At 52.3% G+C, this 19,617-nt stretch overlaps 3 protein-coding genes across 3 annotated transcripts; all 3 read left to right on the top strand.

Moving 5' to 3' along the window:
- The first annotated feature begins 9,217 nt into the window (after window positions 1-9,217).
- LOC116245613 (uncharacterized) lies at window positions 9,218-9,629 on the top strand. Its single transcript, XM_031617071.1, has 2 exons — window positions 9,218-9,367; window positions 9,504-9,629. Exons 1-2 carry the CDS (start codon window positions 9,218-9,220, stop codon window positions 9,627-9,629), a joined length of 276 nt encoding a protein of 91 aa, XP_031472931.1.
- Window positions 9,630-10,017: 388 nt separating this feature from the next.
- Window positions 10,018-10,473, top strand: LOC116245615 (nucleoside diphosphate kinase 1-like). The gene has a single exon (XM_031617072.1). The coding sequence runs from the start codon at window positions 10,018-10,020 to the stop codon at window positions 10,471-10,473; it is 456 nt and encodes a 151-aa protein (XP_031472932.1).
- A 4,451-nt stretch (window positions 10,474-14,924) lies between these two features.
- Window positions 14,925-16,526, top strand: LOC116245612 (histone deacetylase clr6-like). Its single transcript, XM_031617070.1, is given in 2 exon segments — window positions 14,925-16,039; window positions 16,283-16,526. Coding segments are annotated over 2 exon segments (1,359 nt in total).
- The last annotated feature ends 3,091 nt before the right edge of the window (window positions 16,527-19,617 follow it).

Here is a 19,617-nt window from a genome sequence, read left to right as displayed (position 1 = left end):
GAAGAAAGTAGGAAGGCCAAAGAGCATCAGACTCTGACGATGATGATGTTTTATATGATTATTGCTGTAAGATCAAATGTTGACGATCGCCACTATCAGAAGAATGAAGAGGACTGCTGCAGCCTGGAAGTAGTGGTTCAGGTAAAGCGGCTTTTCTGGCTCCATTTCCAAGTCGTCAGAACTGCGCCGCCTGTACCATTTGGTCTTCTTGAACTTTTGCGTGCCTTCGGATTAAAACTCCTTCGGCTCCTCAGGCAGCTCTCCGTCACCCAAAATGATGTAATCTTCGTCTTTTATCACCTTTTTCTCCTTCCTTTCCTTGCGTTTAGGTGGAGATTCTTCATGAGCTTCATTACTAACTGAGTCTGTCTTCTTAATCTTCATCTTCCTCTTCTCCTCCTTGTGCTGCTAGTGAGAAGGGAACTTTTTGATGTATTCGTTGAGCTTGTAGTTGTTTTCGACCAGTTGCTTATCAGTTTAAAGCTTTTCTGCTGTGAGTTGATCCCTCTTCCTTTTGGCTTCGTTGAGAATCTTTTCCTCCTTGGCTTAGGCATCTGAACTGAGTCTTTTTAACCGTTTGATGTTGTCATTGAGTTGCTTGTTGCGCCATTTCAGCTTTTCGCTTTCGTTTTCCTTGATTTAAAGGGAAGGAGCTTTTGGATTTTGATGTCTGGCCAGCTATTTTTGAAGAATGTCCAGATCCTGCTTTGAATGATAGCCAGAACGAGCTTTGACGGAGTTATTGAGGATGCTTTCCTCTCTTTCCTTTTCCTTGCATAGACGTTAATGCTAGTTCATGGCTTGACTGATAAGCTACTTGAAGTTTTTGCTCTTTGATGCCTTGCGTTGCTACTCCTTGATCCTTTCCTCCTACTTCCGAATATCCTCCTTTAGTGTGCTTGCTTTCTTCTTGGAACCATCAATCTATTCTTCTTTTCTCTTCACCTATTGCTAAATGGAAGCAAGGGTGGAATCAGTGTGAATTGAAGCTTTAGTGGCTTCAGCTTGCCTGCTTACCTATTCGTCAACAGTAGATCTTATCCTCTTTTATTAGCTGGCCAATCCATTATGGACTTTTTGCTCTTCTGCCAGCTTGTGAGAAGCTTAGGCGACCAGTGCTTTAAGAGAAGCGGAGCCTGCATTAGCTGTATGGACAGCTTATTCAACTTGCTTATTGCAAATATTCAGCTATGCTTATAGATCTTGCAGTTCCTTGAGCAGGTTCGCTTCCTCTTCTTCATGCTTCTTCTTGGCGTTTTGTGTTTCTTGTTCGATTTGTTGCTGCAGAGCTATCAGTTTGGCCAGCTATTGATTAAGTTCTCTTTCAAGCGCTTGTTGTTTCTAATTTTCGTCCTTTCCGTGTTGAAGCAGCGAGGACTCAGCTGTGATTGCACTTAATAGATGTAAGATTACCTCTCGATCTTGGCGATTTCGCTAAGCAGGTGATCGTGGTCTTGGTGGCTGATGGTCACTGTGAGTCTGCTTTGCTCCAGCAGGCTTTTGTGATGCTTGGTGAGAGTAGTGACTTGGCTGTTGTGGGCGTCCGAAGCGTTGGTGAATGCCTGGCTCTCCAGGAGCAGCTAGTGGTCGATTGCCTCTCTCTGCTGTATGAGTTTGGTGAGTTCTGATCTGATGGATTGGCAATCAGGCTCACGCTCAGGCAGGTGAATGGAGCCGATTTGCTGCTGCAGCCCTGACAGCTCTTGCTCTCGTTCCACAATTTGGAGCTCTTTCTGGTGGTTGTTGGCGGCAGTCTGCTGGAGGTGAGCTTCGATTCGTTCGATCTATTGCAATCTTAGTCGGGGAAAGCGTACATTTGCTCTTCGGTTTCCATGGTGGGACAGATATATTAATCAAGTGTAGAATATCATGCACATAAACCGATCACTTCCACATTAATTCTAAATGCAGCTGCCTTCCTCACAGGCTCGATATCTTAAAGTATGCTTGCTTTACGGTGGATAATAATCTTGATGGTATGAATGTGGATGATGAAGTGGGTGATGATCATATCTTGATGCGCTGTGAGATGAGGTGGCTGAAGAGGTCCTGCTTTATCCACGCGTCCTTGTAGATGATCATAAACTCGTCCTTTTGGTCGATGTCAAAGTAGTTGGTCCCCTTGCTGGTCAGGAAGGGATTTTCGGTGTAAAGCAGCTTGAACCTGCTCACGTGGTAGTCCTGCTTCACGCCCCAGAAGTTGCGCTTGGTGAGCGTAAATTCCTCCTTTTTGGTATCGTAAACAATCTTCTCAACAAAGCGCTTCTTGAAGGTCATGTGCTTCGCCCAGGCAACCACGAAGAGGCAGAAGCAGAGAGTGTAGATCACGAAGCGGTAGAGCTTGCCGTAGAAGGTCTTCTCCAGAAGCACTTTATTGCGTGGATCCGCCTGCACCAGCAAGTCGATCCCCCACAGCGACGTTCCGACGGTGAGCAGCATGTAGATGAACTTGAGCATCTGCCAGCGGAACGGCTTTCCCAGCGTGTCGTAAATGTCGATCTTGAGCTCCGACTTGAGCAGGTCCTCGAAGAGGATGGCCGAACGCAGCTCGTATGTTGATTTTTCATACTCCTTGCGATGGAGGATGAGCTCACGCTGGAAGTTGTGGTTCTTGTCGACGTCCAGGATCATGTTCCACACAGGATCTACTTGGTAGGTCTTCAGCAGGTTCTTCTCGAAGTCAGAAAGGTGTTCGTCTTCGGGGTGCAATCCCTCCTTCACTTGCGCGTCCCCCTGCACGATCTTTTCGCCCTCGGTGGCGAATCTGAAGGCGGATTTGCGGAGAAGGCGTTGGCAGGAGCTGTTTGCAAGTGTGCGGAGGAGCGGACGGCAGCGGGCGAAGAGCATGTAGTAATAATAATGGAGCTAATTAATTTTAATGAAATTGAATCAATAGGTGATGTTGGTCACCCCCATGCCGGCGAAAGCGTTCTCTGCGCACCCCCTCGCCACCACCACTTCCACGTTTCCCCTCAGCTCGAACGAAATTATGCGTCCGAAGGCATCGCAGCCGGCAATTAGGCCTTGCGTGACTCCGTTGTGAGGAGTGATGCTCTCCGCGTCAGGGTAGCTGGGGAAGACTATGGCGGAGCGGTAGGAACGGAACTTCAGCTTGCCGCCGAAGTAGCGGACCAATAAGTAAACGTGCTGGAATGGCTGGCTGATTTCGAGGTGAGTTGGGATGACTCCTTTTTCCTTTTGCAGTTTGGGCAGCACTAAAAATGCGATATCGTGTTCTGCCAGTTTATTCACTAATCCCTCATAGAATTGCAGATCTATTTCTGCCTTGGCCCACTCCACCGCAATGCTCTCCACCTGCAGCTATGCGTCGATCTGCAGAGCCTTTGCTCTCGCCTTTTCCACATCAGCCTCATTGCCCATCAGGATCAGACTGAAGCCGTGCTTTGCCAAGAACTCCACATACTCTTCATTGTCCTTGCAGTCGGCGATCAATGCCCATGCCATGTGACCGTACTTGTCCAGCAGCTGCTTCTTCGAGGGGGCCTTGGGGCGAGTTTTCAGCAGCGAGCTGGTGAGGGAGACTGTGGTTTTGGCGAGAGCGAGCACGCCCACCAGGACTGTGAAGTTAACGAAGGATTTGTTGAGGGAATCGAGCTTGAAATCGAGGAGGGAAAGAGAGGGAATGGAGGGGAGCTTGGACCAGAAGGCGTCGGAGGTGGCCTTTATGCTGTTCTCGGCTACTGTTGCTGCGCCCATTATTATTATCAACTTTAGATATTGACTCGCCTTCGCAACAGCTTATCTTACCTTCCAAAAAGTGAGATTGGCGAACTCATCCAAAGCCATTAGTGAGAGTAGAGTGGAATTGATTGAGGAAATATGATTATTGATGCACTTATTGAATAATCAATATGGAAAGCCGCCTTTACATATGGCCAATCTTTGTTGCTTACTGAGGCGAAGGCATGCATTATGACGGCTTTTTCTGCAAATTTATCATGATCTTAGCTGTGGCTAATTAAAAAGGGGGTCTTTATTCTCCGCCATTATTATAATGTGGTGGTGGAATGTAGGACAAACAAATCCCAAATCTTCATCCGCCCATCTTCACGTTTTCATCAAAACAGTCAGTGAAACCCCTCCACAGCAGTCCTCCCACCAAGATCATCCCTCTTTGGAAGCACCACGAACCAACTGGTAAGAACTTGCCAAACCACACCTCATTTCTAATCATAAAAAGTGAAGCAAAATTAAAAATCACCAGCGAATAAGAAACAGAGCCGGCTGACAACTGGAGAGCCGCACGGGATGAGGAGAAGGTGGAGAGTGGAGCCTTATTGGAGAAGGACATAATAGATGGAGATCAGGATTCAATATTAGGAGGGAGTGTGCATACGATGGACGACTGGGTGGGCATCCAGAACAGCCAATTCCCGCCCATTCCCGCCTGCAGCTGTCCTCCACTGTTCCAAAAACCCATCTGCTGGATCCGCCCCTCCATGATATGCTACTCCTCATGGCGGCACTGGCAAGGCGGGGCTTCCGGTTGTTCTCTGGCTTCGGTTTGGACTGCGGTTTCCCTAAAATCCTTGATTTCGGGGTGTATCTTGGAGAGAGGCTGGTGGGTGTGTTCCCATGCGGATTTGAACAGTTCGTAGTGTTGTCGGTAGGCAGTCTATCCCTTGAGGTTTTTGTAGTGCCTCTTCATCTTGGTGATGCTGCGGTGCTTCTCCATCATCTTCTGGAAGTGGCTGCGGCACTGGGTGGCCGACCTTGTCCCCAAGTGCTCCGCGAAGGTCTTGAAGATCTTGCAAATCCTGCATAGGGCCGAAAACTACTTCCTCTTGTGCTTGGAGGCGAAAATGTCCTGAAAATAGTTGACAAAGATGCAGAATCGCAAGTTTTCCTCCTCGTCCCACTTCCCCTCACTTCCTTCCTTTGGGTCGTCCAGTTGGGAAGATTCGGATGGGAGGGCGGCAGGGAGGGCCAGTTTGGCGTTCTGGAGGGGCGGGAGGGGATTGGGGATGTGGTTGAGGAGGCGATAGCTGCCAGGCATAGTTATAATAATATTAATAATGGTGACAGTTTTATACTAAGTTTTCAGCTTAGCCTTGCCCCTTTCCCCTCTACGATGCGTCAGCATATGCTTGTGAATAGGAAGTGGCCTGCTTTAGGCGGAAGAGAGCTTGGAAACTGGCAGCTTTATGAAGAAAATAAATATCAAAATTAGCTGTTTTTTCCTTCCTTCCATGCAATCAAACACCCCCAAAATGTCTAATCCATCGTAGTTAGCAAGCAATCAGCATGGCGAATCTACCTTTTTCCCTCGCTTCCTTCAAGTTCCATGGCGAGGATAGGCTTTAAATGATATTCTTGCTGATGTTTGCTGGAGTAATTTTGGGTAAAAAATAGGTGAAACATGCTTATTTAGTCAATTTTGAAACTGAAGTCATTATTAATTTGGGCTCTGCCTGCTCCTAAAGCCGTCCCCCCGCATTTTCCCCTCCCTCTTCCCACCTCGCGATCCCAGAACAACTCGACGCGGGTGAGTGCGGTTCCCTGTGGGTGCTTTTTGGGGAGGCGAGGAGTGTTTTCCGTTTGTAATATTGCTATATCGTTTATTTATATTATGATTATAAGTGGGATGAAAGCGGAGATGGACGACTCCAACTACGAGGCCATGATCAGCAAGCTGGCGAAGGGATCCATCGACGACAAGGCCCAGAGCCTCAAAAAATTATTATTCCTATATTAGAACGCACGCTCACGCATATATCTCTACGAACGCAGGATCACCGAGTGCCTTGAACTCTCCCTCCTCATCGAAGAAGTAACCCCCGCACCACTTAGAAAGATATCAGCCTCAGCGCGCTCACGCTCCTCGAGAAGATCATCATAAACACCTCCGCAGAGTCCGATCTGATGTCGATAATCAGAAAGCGACTCCTCAGCAAGGTGGTCCTCAATTTGGGTAGCCTTTAACTCATTCAGGCAGCATCGAGGTGGCCATCCGCAAGGTCAGTCACAAGTGCGTTTTGGAGTACGTGCGTAAGTTCCGCGACTTGGAGACGGTTATGGGCATATACTTAAAAACGGCTATGCAGCAAAATTAAAATTTCCACCTCAAGCTCAAGGCCATCAACAGCTTCCACTCCCTTCTCATGGCCGAAACCAAGCACTTCACGCACGAGCTCGAGTCCGCCCGGGGACTCCTCGAGGAACTCATCCACGCCAGCTACCAGAAGGAGTACCACGAGATCCGCAGGGCCGCCCTCATCAGTCTCATCTTCGTCATGCGCGTGCCCGGCGTGGAGGCCTCGATCCAGCAGCTGAGCAGCCAGGCCGAGTCCGAGCTGCTGCAGCTGCGCTACGAGAACGAGGAGCTGGCCTTCATCCTGGACATCCTCTTCAAGAGCAGCAAGTCAGAGCTCGACAACGTGGTCGAGAACAACGAGAACGAGCACGACAACAACACGCCCAGTCCCAAGTTCATCAGCATCCAGGAAACCGCAGAGCTCAAGACGCTGAAGGAGTCCCCCGCGGACATGCAGCTGGACAAGATGGAGCGCATCCCCGAGGTGCAGCTCAAGATCTTCAACGAGGTCTCCTTCGCCGAGGAGTTCCTCAAGAAGCTGGAGAAGAACCAGAGCTGGGAGTTCAACGAAATCGAGTCGTTCGCGCCCTTCCTGGAGAAGTGCCTGGTCGACGAGAGCATCAAGCTCTTCAGCATCTCCAAGAAGATCGTGGAGGTGATTTTCAACTCTGAGGACGGCAAGAAGAAGGAATACTACGTGGTGCTGGTGCCCTGCATCGTCAACGGCATCGGCAACAAGCGCTTCATCGTGCGCAAGAACCTGGACAAGCTGGTCCGCCAGTACATCAAGAACCACACCGAGGTGTGGGTGCGCAACTTCGTGGAGCGCTTCGCCCTCACCAAGAACTCCAAAGTCAAGGAGATCCTCATCGACCTGCTCGCCCACGCCTACAAGACCTCCCCCGAGTTCTACTACCCCACCGAACGCACCTTCGAGGTCTTCGACTGCGAGATGAACGACCCCAACAGCACCCTCAAGCGCAAACTCATCGACTGCATCCTCCTCATCATCGAACGCCAGGGCAAGGACGACAAGAACAAGGAGGAACTGCTCCAGATCTTCTCAGCAGACCCCTACAGCAAAATCGTCAGGAAAATGGGCAAGACCAACAACTCCATCGGCTCACTCTCCGACGAGGCAGACCCGCAGACTCTTGAACCGCTCTCTCCCATCGCGCACAGAAAGTAAAGGAAGCAGAGGCTGGTCACTGCTGAGCCTGAGAAGCTGTCGAGGCTGGAGAAGAGCGAGGAGAAGGAGAAGTTCGAAAACGTCAGCGAGGAGAAGTACAAGCCTCGCCAGCTCATCCAGTACAGTCGGTAGCGTCGCGTTCGCAACTCTCAGATCGAGATAAACTTCAAGGCGAAGAAGGACAGGAGGAGCAAGGACGAGAAGACGTCGCTTTAGCGGTTGCCCGAGCTCAAAAAGGCGAAGAACTCGAGCACGTCCAAGTACGAGGCCAACGAATCGCCAGTGAAGCGGTCGATGGGGGAGCGCAACATCACCTACATCGAGCGCGAAGGCCTGCGCCCGCTCGACAACCCGCAGAGGTAGCTGGAGCGAGCCCTCGTGGACATAAAGGACGGCAACTGGAGCATCCAGTTCGACTCCATCAACAAGATACGGTCGATCGTTGAGTTCCACTCCTAGCTGCTGACCGACGAGTCGCTGGCCTTCCTGGTCGGAGAGCTGCTGCAGTGCATCGGCAACCTGCGCTCGGGGGTCACCAAGCTGGCCCTCATGTGCCTCAACGAGATGATGCGGAAGTTCACGCGCAGGCTGTTCGGCTGCACGGAGAGCATCGTCCTCACCGTCATCAAGAAGTCCATCACCACCTCCGAGTTCATGCAGGACGAAATCCGGAAGTGCATATCCACCTCGGTCGAAGTGCTGTGCCTGCCCAAGATCATGGCCGCCCTCAACTCGGTCAAGGACTCTCGTTCCAACGACATCAAGCTCACCTTCCTGCTCTTCGTGGAGGGCATGATCCGCTCGGAAAAGATCTACAGGAAGGAGTTCTAGTGGATCTGGAGCGTCCTGACCGAGCTGAGCGAAGAGCCGCAGTTCAACTTGCGAGCCGAGTGCAAGAGGCTGGTCAAGGTTATCCTGGAGAGCTACAAGGACTGGAAGAACGATGTGGTGGAGCTGCCCAAGGAGGAGCTGTAGCGCATCGACAAGCTTCTGAAGAACCTCAACCAGAAGGGCGAGAACAACCTGTGGATCGAGATAGAAAACCACTAGTTCTAGAAGATAATTCTGGGGAAGATAATGACGAGCAAATACTTCGCCTCCCACTACAACAAGTTCTAGGACTTGGACAAGGCCTACACGCTCAAGAAGAACTGGAAGGACCGCATCAAGCTGCTCAACGACATCTTCCACCTCGCCTTCGAGTACCCGCAGGAGTTCGAGGCCAACCAGAACATCAAGAAGTACTTCGCCGTCGCCATCGACCACATCGACGACAAGAACCCAGGCCTGCTCATCAACTCCCTCACCCTCCTCCAGAAATCGCTCGACGTGTTCCCGGCGGCAGTCGAGGATTGCCTGCCTGCTCTCTTGGAACGCACAGTGGCTGTGTTCGAGACCAGGCGTGGAGAACTGATCGCGATCGCCAACAAGATGCTGGGGAAGATTTACGCAAAGTACGACGTAAACAAGCTGGTGCGTGAGTACCTTAAGCTGCTGGTGGGGACTGCAAAGTCAAAGCCAGAAATACTCAGCCAGCTCATCATGCTGCTGAAGGATTCGTAGCAGAGGTAGACATAGGGACGATCCATCCGCTAGATTCCCTTGGACCGCAACAGCAGCAGCCAGAACACTGAGACCACGGTGAGCAGCAACAGTCAGGGCATCATCATTAAGTCCCTCACCAAGATCTGCTCCGAGAAGAACTCCTAGCTAACCTTGAACTGCGGCAACCGCATAAAGGAGCTGATCACGGTCTGCCAGCGGCGGTTCGGGCCTGAGTTTTCGAGCAAGCTCATGGGAAACGCGAAGATCATGGAGCTCATGTCATGAGGCGAAGGCCTGTCTCTCTGATTATTTATTACTCTGTCCCTCTGTTCCGTCGAGCGGATGGTTGCTGGTGTGGGTTAAGTGTAAGGGAAGTTCTATTTCTATATTTAATTTGTATAACTATGCTGTGGGATAACAACCTGTCGATGACTGAGAAGGCCAGGCGCGAGGAATACCTCAAGACCAAGATCAGCGAGGGCTTCTCGCTCTTCTACGACAAGAAGAAGAACTTCATCGAAAAGAAGGAAGTCCCCTACGTCATGCGCTACCTCGGACAGTTCCCCTCCGAGGCCCAGGTCAGAGACGCCATCCTCCCCGAAGTCCCTCTCTCATCATTTAGATCGAGGAAGACGAGCCGCTCGAATCCATCAAATACTCCAAGTTCGAGCCCTACATGCTCAGAGGTAGTAATAGAAAAACTCAGTTCTGAAGGAGCAGGAGTTCGAGCCGGACGAGCCTGAGACGGTGCTGGCTGCCTTCCGGCTGCTGGACCCCGAGAACAAGGGCTACATCGAGATCGAGGAGATGAAGAGGCACCTGGAGACTTCGGGCATCTAGTTCGGCCAGAAGTAGACACAGGACTTCGTGGAGTTCGCCACCAACAAGGACCCCGAGGCCAAGGTCATCTACTACGAGGACTACCTCTCCAGACTCTACAGCTTCGTCGACAAGCACCTCGAAAACATCATGAAGGGATACTCCACCTTCCAGTCCAAAAAGTGATTACATATTCATCATCATTCCCAACCGGCACAACAGTGCGGAGAATACCAGCAGCCACCTTCCAAATAGTTGCTTTTTTGGCATTAGAGAAGAGGTTGGATTTATTTTATTGGTTGTTATCCTAATGGCGGGGTGTGTTGGGTGGGTTTTGGGATTTAATTTTATTTTCAACTGTTTTGGTATTAATTTGGGCAGTTGATAAGATTTATAATATCATTCAACAATGTCCAACAACGAGAGAACCTACATCATGGTCAAGCCCGACGGTGTCCAGAGAGGACTTGTCGGCGCCATCATCGCCAGGTTTGAGCAGAAGGGATACTACCTCAGAGCTCTCAAGCTCATCACCCCAACCAGGGAACTGCTTGAGGAGCACTACAAGGACCTCAACGACAGACCTTTCTTCCAGGCTCTTATCACCTACATGCTTTCCGGCCCCGTCGTCGGTATGGTCTGGGAGGGAAAAGGCGTGGTTGCCACTGGCAGACTCCTCCTCGGCGCCACCAACCCCCTCCAATCCAACCCCGGAACCATCAGAGGTGATTTCTGCATCATCACCGGCAGGAACATCTGCCACGGATCCGACTCCGTCGTCAACGCCGAGAAGGAAATCAGCCTCTGGTTCGGAAAGGAACTGGCCGAGTGGACCCACCACTCCCACAACTGGATCTACGAATGATCGATCATTGACATCTATAACATCACATACATCCATATCTTTGCCTAGATACATGAAACCGCTGGAAGTATATGCAGGTTGATGAATTATCACTAGAGTTTGAGCTTCTTGCTGGAGTAGATCTTGGTGATGGCCTACATCAGCTCCTCGTACTTGAGTCTGCGGTAGCGTCCGTAGATGGGGTCGTCCTTGTGCCTGCTGACCCTGCCCTTCTCGACGCCCTGCAGCAGCAGGACCAGGTCGTGCTCGTTGATGCTGATTTCCTCGCTGTGGCGGATCCACTCTTCGATTTCCGAGGTGAGGAGGTTGCTCTTGTGGTAGCTGTCCATGAGGGTGGCGCTGCTGTCCTTGCCGCCCTCCGAGAAGAAGTTCAGCATCACTTCCTTCTTCTGGAGAGCCTTCTCTCGCCTGGTCAGCTCGATGCTGCTGTAGGCGCAGTCCTTGAAGGTCTCGAAGGATTTGTCCAAGTTGAGAGCCTCTGCCACCACTGGCCTGTTCACCGTCTCGTTGACTGTCATCCAGTCGATGTCCTCGTAGTTCTTGAGTATCTTGATCTGCAGAGCCTCTTCGGTGATCTTATACTTGATGCCCTCTCTCTTGAGCTCCTCCAGGATGTTCCTGATGGTCTTCTGGAGCGTGGTGGAGACGTTGAGCAGGTTCACCTTCCTCCTTATCTCCTCGATCATGGGCAGTTGCTTTTTGAGTCTGGAGACGGAGTCCATGTCTATTTCTATTTCGTAGATGGTGCGGTAGTTGATGGCGAGGACTGCGTTCCTCTCGAGGGAGTCGATGATCCTGGAGAAGAGTTTGTTGGAGATTTCGTGCTTCCTGCAGAAGGTGTTGATGCGGATGACCTTCTCCTCGTCCTTCTCGGCGTACTGCTTGCTGATGGTGTAGCAGTCCAGCAGTTTGTCGTCGATGTAGTCCGAGTAGTAGCGCTTCCTGCTCTGCTCCTCCTTCCTGATGGTCTTCTCCACCATGCGCATGACGATCTTCTGCAGGTTGTCCAGCGTCACCAGGTCCGCAGTGATCAGGTTGCGGTAGCTGTGGTAGTCGTTTTCCTCGAACAGCAGCAGTTTCTCCCTCGTGGTGAAGGAGGACTCGATGAACTTGACGACGTCGGTGAAGGAGAAGTAGACCGCGATGTCGAAGTTGCAGAACCTCAGGAAATCGGTGTTCTTGGCGATGGTGATTTCGCAGCCGTTGATGCGCTTGATCAGCTCGAAGATCTTCTCCTCCTCCTTGTCCCTCTCCAGTTTGGAGAGCATGTCCTCGGCGATGAAGCTGTTCATTTCCGAGCTGCTCAGGTAGTCGAACAGGTTGATCGAGGTCTTCGACTCCATCAGTAGCTTCTTGTTGAGCGAGTAGGCCTCCTGGCGCTTGTTGACCAGGATGAGGATCTTCTTGAACTCGTTCTTGCCGATGTAGGTCATCATGTTGCGGAACTTGTCCTCGAGGGAGGTCCTGAGGACGATGAAGTTGAAGCTGCTGCTCCTGGGCTTGTTGACCTCGTGCATGTGGTTGAGCGTGAGGTGCTCCTTGTAGTGGTCCGACATCAGCGTGTGGTACAGCCCCAGGACGCGGTTGGGGTTGGTCTTGGCGATGATCCTGGCGATGAAGGCGCTGTGGTTGTGGTAGAGGTGCATGTCGCCCATCAGCAGCAGGTCGCACTCGAACTCGTGGTACTCCTCGCACTTGAAGAGCGAGGGCGTGATGAACAGCAGCTTCAGCTTCTTCAGCTCGTACAGCTCCAAAACGCGCACCTTGTCCTCCGCCTCCTGGTTGGCGCTCAGGAAGCCCCACTTCAGCTTCGACAGCCGTCCCAAGTCCTCCATCTTGCTGATCCAGAAAGTGGGGTACTCGGTTACGATGATCGCGGTCCCCTCGATTTTCTGGTGCAGGATCTGGACTAGTCTGGGCGTGGAGTTGAACGGCAGGTAGGCTAGTCCGCAGAACTCCTCGCTCTCCTCCAGCCAGTTGCAGATGTCGCGGATCTCCTCGGAGACCTGCATGAAGGACTGTTTGGTGGGCGGGGCGTTGTCGGCGTTGGCGAGGGCGTCCTGCTTCTGGGCGAGGTGGTGCTCGAAGAGGTGGGAGAAATCCTTATCGAGGCTGATCTTGAGGAGGGACTCCTTGAGGAGGGTGCGCTTGATGGACTGGTCCAGCTGGAAGTTTATGTTCTCCCTGATGACGTCGGCCAGCCCCGGAGAACCCGTGTTCGGATGGATGTTTTCCTGCTCTTCCTCCATTTGAATTAATTTTAAAAAGAATCAGTTAAATTCACATTTAATTGGACCACCATTCCAGCGCAATATGTATATACTCCAAGGGTAAAATGGAATAGCAATCAGACCATATCGTAAATCAAGGTCAGATGGCGTTGAGAAGTCCCACTGCCTCCTCGTTCCTCTTGCGGTGGATCTTGATGCCGACCAGGATGAGGCCGAGGATGGTCAGGATCACGATGCAGACGATGATGACGTAGACCAGCGAGTCGGCCGGCATTATGAATATCTTTATCCCCCACCTAACTCAAGCATTTTATACGTCGAGGATGGCTAGTTGCCTGCGAAGATGGCGAGCTGGCTGTTGGGGATGATGGGCGACCAGGACGCCTGCTCTCCCAGCCTTCCAACGGTGAACATCTCCACGTAGTTGTTGGCGCGGCCCAGGCCGGTCAGCGCGTAGGGCATGGGGAAGGAGTTGTACGACGTTTGCGTAATCTGGGTGGTGATTGACACCTTTTGGGCGTTGCCTACGCTGTTGAGCCAGTAGAAAGAAACGCCAGGAACTTGCGCGCCCCTGTTGGTGCTTTTCCCGTTGGTTCCGTAGGCCTTAATGTAGAAGCTGTTCTGGTAGAGATAGTTATTGTAGAAGGCAAGCGAAACCACACCGGTGGGCGAGTTTACATTGACCAAGATGTCGACGATTCTTCGTGATTTCAGCAGTACCCATTGTCGAGGATGTCGAAGAAGCTGGCTGTGACCACCTCAGCTGCGCCGATCTTGCCATTCAGGTTGCTATTGTAGGCGTCGTAAAGCTAGAAGTAGCTCCCGCCTTAGAACTTGTTCTCGAAGACGAGGAGGGAGTTGGGGGCGGAGTTGATGCTGACCAGCATGATCAGGTCGGGATAGCCGTCGACGTTGAGGTCGGCGAACTGCAGGTTCTGCTCCACGATGGCGTAGTTGGGGAAATTGGCAGTAATGTCGAACACTCTGGAGTGGATTAAAAGCTGAAGCTGTAGCTGCCGTAAACGCAGAAGGAGCTGTCCATGTTGAGAGTCCGCGTGCCCAAGTAGATGTTGAGCTTGGTGGATTCGCCGATATCAGGTCCAAAGCACCGTCGTAGTCTAAGCTAACCTAAGGCTGTACTGATGTCGATGATGTTGAGGGAGAGCAGGCGGTGACAGTCTGGGCAGGGCTGTTTTAATGGAGGAGTACAGAGGAAGAAGGTGGAGGAGGAGCTGTTGTAGATCCAAAACTAGATCTGCTGCTGGCTGTTGGTGATGACGAAGTCGGGGAAGCAGTCGTTGGTGAGGTCGATGAAGGTGTTCCAGTGCTGGTCGGAAAAGGCCACGTTTGAGTATCCTGCAGTGGTGAACCACTGCGACCAAGGCACCGATTGGCTTTATAAAAGATTGCTTACTAAGCTCCACTCTGGAAGTAGAGGATGAACCTGGAGGTGACTCCAGCGTCGTTGTTGTAGATGAGCAGGCAATTGGTCTTCACCGTGCCGCCGCCTGCTGGCAAATTGTACTCGAATAGCGACGGCTGGGTGGTGGCGACAGTGAGGTTGAAAGTGTCGGCCACTCCAACGTTGAAGATGCCCGATTCATTTTGGATGAGCGGGTACATGCAGTTGCCAGTTGGGTTGCTTCCCCACACAGTTATATCCAAATTCCCGTCGGAATTGATGTCGACTAGGTAAGGGGAGTTTTACAGAGGAAGTAGTTGATGGGATTGCAGGCCTGGAAGGGAGGGAGGGTGTAGGTGAGTTCGTAGAGGTTGGAGGAAGTGCTGTAGATGAAGACGACGGTGTTGGAGCTGTTGTCGACTGAGACGTAGTCCGCCCTGAGGTCGCTGTTGAAGTCCCCGTAGGCCTTGATGAAGTTGTTCATCTGCGTCTGGTTGCCGCCTGTCTCGGAGGATCCGTACTTAGGGTGATGCTGTAGACGTCCTACTTGGGATAGCTGAAGTCGAAGAGCTTCTTGACGAAGCAACTGGTATCGGCGCATTATCTGGCTGCGAAGGCTAGCGGAAGGAGCAACAAAAGAACGGTGTGGGCTTTCATCATAATGGCTGCTTACTTATTATTATAATTCTAATGGATTGCGAACACACAACACAGCAGTTATCCCTTCTATGTTTGGACTATGGATGGAATTGTACTCACTCTCACAAACTGTGCGGTATTTATGAGTGTGAGTGGAGGGCGAGTTTGTAATATTATCGATGCGTAAAGTCTGCTACCTTTACAACGAGGACATCACCAAGTACGAGTTCAGCAAGGAGCACCCCATGAAGACCAAACGCATGAAGATGGTCCACAGCCTCATCAACAACTACGGCCTCTCCACCCAGCTACGCATGTTCCACAGCAAGGAAGCCACCTCAGAGGAACTCTGCGCCTTCCACCACCCCCTCTACATCAAGTACCTCGAGTCCTGGGTCTCGCCCAAGGCAGAACAGATCGTCGAACAGTATTCCACCTCCGAGACCGAGAGGATCAAGATGAGGGAGGACACCAAACTCAATCCCATCTTCAAGATCAACCAGACCGTGGATTGCCCCGGCTTCGAGGGACTCTACGATTTCTGCCGCCTCGCAGCCGGAGGCAGCATCGACGCAGCCGACCTCATCATCGCGGGAGAGGGCGACATCGTGATAAACTGGTCTGGGGGCTACCACCACGGGAAGAAGTCGGAGGCGAGTGGGTTCTGCTACATCAACGACATCGTGCTGTGCATCCTGTAGCTGCTGAAGGCCTACCCGCGCGTGCTCTACCTCGACATCGACGTGCACCACGGCGACGGCGTCGAGGAGGCCTTCTTCCACACCAACCGCGTCTTCACCGTCAGCTTCCACGAGTTCGAGGAGGACTTCTTCCCGGGGACGGGCGCGCTCGACGAGGTGGGCGAGGGCGTCGGCAAGTTCTACACTGCCAACATCCCCCTCAAGAAGGGCATGGACGACGCCTCCTTCCTGGAGCTCTTCAAGAAGATCATGAGCAGGATCTGCTCCTTCTACGTGCCCGACGTCATGGTCATCCAGTGCGGCGCAGACTCGCTCTCCAGGGACAAGCTGGGCCACCTCAACCTCTCCATCAAGGGCCACGGCGAGCTGCTCACCTTCATGAAGAGCTTCGGCACGCCCATGGTGCTGCTGGGAGGAGGCGGCTACACCATCGAGAACGTGGCGCGCTGCTGGACCTACGAGACGGGACTGATGCTGGGGCAGGAGATCGACAACGAGATCCCCCGCTCAGACTACTACTACAACTTCTACGGGAAGGACTCCAACAAGATCCACTTCGACGTGGAGCCCATGGTCAACAACAACGACCGCCAGTACCTCGACGAAATCCTATAAACCATCTGCGAAAACCTGAAGGAAGCCGAAATCAGGCCCTGCGTGGGCTTCCACTCGGCCCCAGGCACTACACGCCCACCGAAGAAAACGACTGGGTAATCATCCCCGAGGAGGAAAGCAGCATGACCGACGACCTCTGTGACAAGTTCTTCAAAAAGCTATGACCGATGATCGTGAAAGCTCCCATTGATTATAGCACGTCTTTGTCCGTTCTCTGCTAGGCGGTGGGGAAATGGAGACAAGTTTATAAAATTGCGCCCTGTTGTTGAAGGGAAGTGCTCTGTTGGGGAGGCAGGTGGTTGGTTATATTGTAGATTATACAAAATGAATCAGGGCCAGGACTTGGAGATCAAGGCCATGCTCAAGTGTCTCGAGAACATCCTCAACCGGGAGGAGGACGAGAAGGAGAAGGAAAAGGTTTCTGGAGTCATGCGGCGCCTGGAGCGTACGCGCGACCGCCGGTAGATCGCCGGACTCAACCCGATGCAGGGCAAGATGTACATCCTGCTCTCGGACGGGCTCACCGCCTACAGGGAGGCCTTCAACGAGCTCGTTCGCACTGAGAAGTACAGGATGGTCGGCGAGACTTACGGGTTCGACGTCAACGAGTACCTGCTCGGCTGCAGCCCGCCATCAACCTCACCAAGGAAACCCTCACCATCGAGGGCGTCATCGCCAAGTACACCGTCCACCTCCTCAAGCTCAAAAAGCAGTACGACAGCTGGCCCAAGGAAATCGCCAGTGACTGGTGCAACAAATCAAAGGAAAAGATGAAAAGGATGGAGGCCAGGCGAGTCGAAAGGAAGAAGATAGAGGAGCAGAAAAACGATAAGTATTCATAGTCAGAAGAGAACGAAAGCGAAGAGCAGAAGCCAAAGGCGCTCCCTCCTCCTCCGCCTGTCTACAGGCCAGAGCCCGAGCGAAGGACGGCCCCTGAAAAAGCGCGCAAGGTGGAGGGACGCGACCAGAGGAACGACCCAAGAGCAATCGAGACGTCGAAGGACACGCTCAAGTTCAAGCTGATGTAAAAGTATCTGGAAACCCGCAAGGACCTTCACATTGAGAAGGGCAAGCTGAAGGAGATCTCAGAGTTCCTCACCTTCAAGGTGGATATCTTCATGAGGAAGGCCGTTGAGAAGATCCTGGACGTGGCCGCTCTCAGGAGCAAGAGGAACTCCAGGCAGTGCAACGAAGCCACCTACTTCCACCCCAGCTCTGACCGGATCAGCGTGCAAACGCCCTTCTATCTGTCGCCCAACTCCAAGGTCTTCATGCTGCAGTACAAGCACAAGCTGTAGATTTACACCACGCTGCGCTCCAAGGAGATAAAGAAGGAGGATGAGCTGAGGAGCAACCTGGAGGCGGGCACTACCGACCTGGAGAAGAAGGTGGACAAGAAGATCGAAAGCTACATCCTGAAGCCCCGGCCGAAGGAGGTGGAGCCAATCTAGATCTACCGGGAGGAGAAGGAGGCGGGGAACAAGGTGACGCCGAACATGCTGGGCGTGGGGACTGAGCACGCCATCTACTTCCTGTAGAACCACCGCTTCCTCAAGAACTCTCTACTTCTTTTTAACTCCTACCATTATTGATGACTATATCCGAATATCATTCATATTAATAAAAAATCACGACTCGTGCAGAGCAGACGCCTACAGACTGTACTTCTTGAGGATGGCCATCTTGGCCTTCGCAGAAGCCAGGTAGTCCTGCTCCACCATCGACTTCCCCCGCATGTGCGAGTGGATGTCGATGTCCTGGATCGAAGACTCTAGGTACCGCTACTTTTGCTTCGCTTTTTACTACTTTTGCAGAGAGATGAGCTTGATATGGTCGTGGCTCTTGTTGGTGAGCTTGCTCTAGAAGTCGATGGTCTCCTCTGCAGTTTCCTTGGCTTTGCTCAGCTTTATCTCTTAGAGATAGTTCTTGTACTTTTTGGTGGTCTCTTTGTCCTTGGCCAGTTCCTCGATGCTGATGTTCTGCTTGAGCTTATTCTTGGCCCTGAGTTCAGCGATGAGGAGATGCAACTTTTAAAGATTCCTCTTGCCCTCCTCGATGTACTTTCGACTGTGGTAGGAGTGCTTCTTGTGGTTGTCGATGCGCTTGATGAGTTCCTCTAGCTCCTGCTGCTTGCTTTCGTCTGTCTTCGGCATGAAGTTGCGCTTGACGTGGTCGGCATAGTCCTACTGCCGCTTGAGCAGAGAGGTCTTGAGCTACTTCTCCTCGTTCTTGTTGGCGCCCTCCTTGAGAGTCATGCTGTAGAACTTGCTGCGGTAGGGCCGTTTGCTGGCTATGATCTCGTACTCGCTTTCCTTGAGTTCCCGCTTCTGCTGGCGGAAGGACTCGTTTTCTTCGAGGAGTTCCTCGTACTTGGCCATGTGTTCCTGGATTTCGTCGAAGTTGATGGGCCGCTTCTGCTCCTTGAGCTCCTTCATCATCTTGAACTTGCGCTTCTGCTCCTCCATCACTGACTTGTTGTAGCGCTCCTCGGTCTCCTGGTAGAGCGGCTTCCTGTTGGACTGCACCATCTTCAGGTACTAGCTGTGGATCTTCTGCCTCCTCTCCTTCTAAATCCCCATGATCTCATTCTGGCGCTCGATGCGGCGCCGCACCAGTTCCTTCTTCTCTCTGCTCCGCTCCTACTCTCGCGCCCTGCGTTCCTACATGGCTTTGAATTCGTGCATCTTCCTCTCTTCTATTTGGCGGTTGATCTAGGATTGGTGCCTCAGCTGTTCCTCCCTCATCTTCCTGACGAAATCCTCAGCGATTTTGGTCTTGTAGTTTTCGGACTTGGCGTGGTACTGGGACGCGTCGATGGTTTCGGTGGCCATTTCGTCGTCGTCTAGTTCCTGCCGGAAGGAGTCGAGGTTGCGCTTGACCAGCTCGCCAGTGATGAAGTTCAGGAGTTCGTTCTCCTTCTTGGCGAGAGAGAAGTATTTCTAAGTGGTCGAAGCGGTACGTTGCGGCTCTCGTTGATCTCGTACCTGCCGTCCCAGATGCCCGCCTCCACCGTGTCGTGGATGTCCTCGAACATGGCCTGCATCTCCAGCTTCATCCCCGTCTTGAAGTCCCGCATGTGGATGCCCACGAAGTCCGCGCTGGTCTGCACGATCGCCTGGTAGACGCGCTCCTCGCTGAACCCCTTCCGCTCCTTGATATAGTCGACCACGTGGGGCGGCAGCTCTGCCAGCGACTCTGCCTGAGTTCTTCGAGGCCGTCAGTGTAGAAGTTGAAGGAGGCGGTTTGGTGGGTGGGCGGCGGAGGGGTGAAGAAGATGGAGTGCGGTTACTCGATGGGTTCTGGCTTCTTGGTGATTCTGGAGCTGCCGATTGGTTATGGTTTTGGGGGCGGGAGGGAGTCCTCCTTGCCCTTGTGCTCGTGCTCGAGCTGCAAAAGCATGGCTCCTGAATATAATTAATAAGCGACGACCATGCCACCCACAGAATACAATCAATATGGTAAATATAAGTAACTGGGGTTGGGGTTGGGGTTGGGGTTGGGGTTGGGGTTGGGGTTGGGGTTGGGGTTGGGGTTGGGGTTGGGGTTGGGGTTGGGG

This window comes from Nymphaea colorata, unplaced genomic scaffold, assembly GCF_008831285.2.
Source record: "Nymphaea colorata isolate Beijing-Zhang1983 unplaced genomic scaffold, ASM883128v2 scaffold0772, whole genome shotgun sequence".
NCBI classification, from domain to species: domain Eukaryota; kingdom Viridiplantae; phylum Streptophyta; class Magnoliopsida; order Nymphaeales; family Nymphaeaceae; genus Nymphaea; species Nymphaea colorata.
This window is presented reverse-complemented; position numbering and strand designations above follow the sequence as displayed.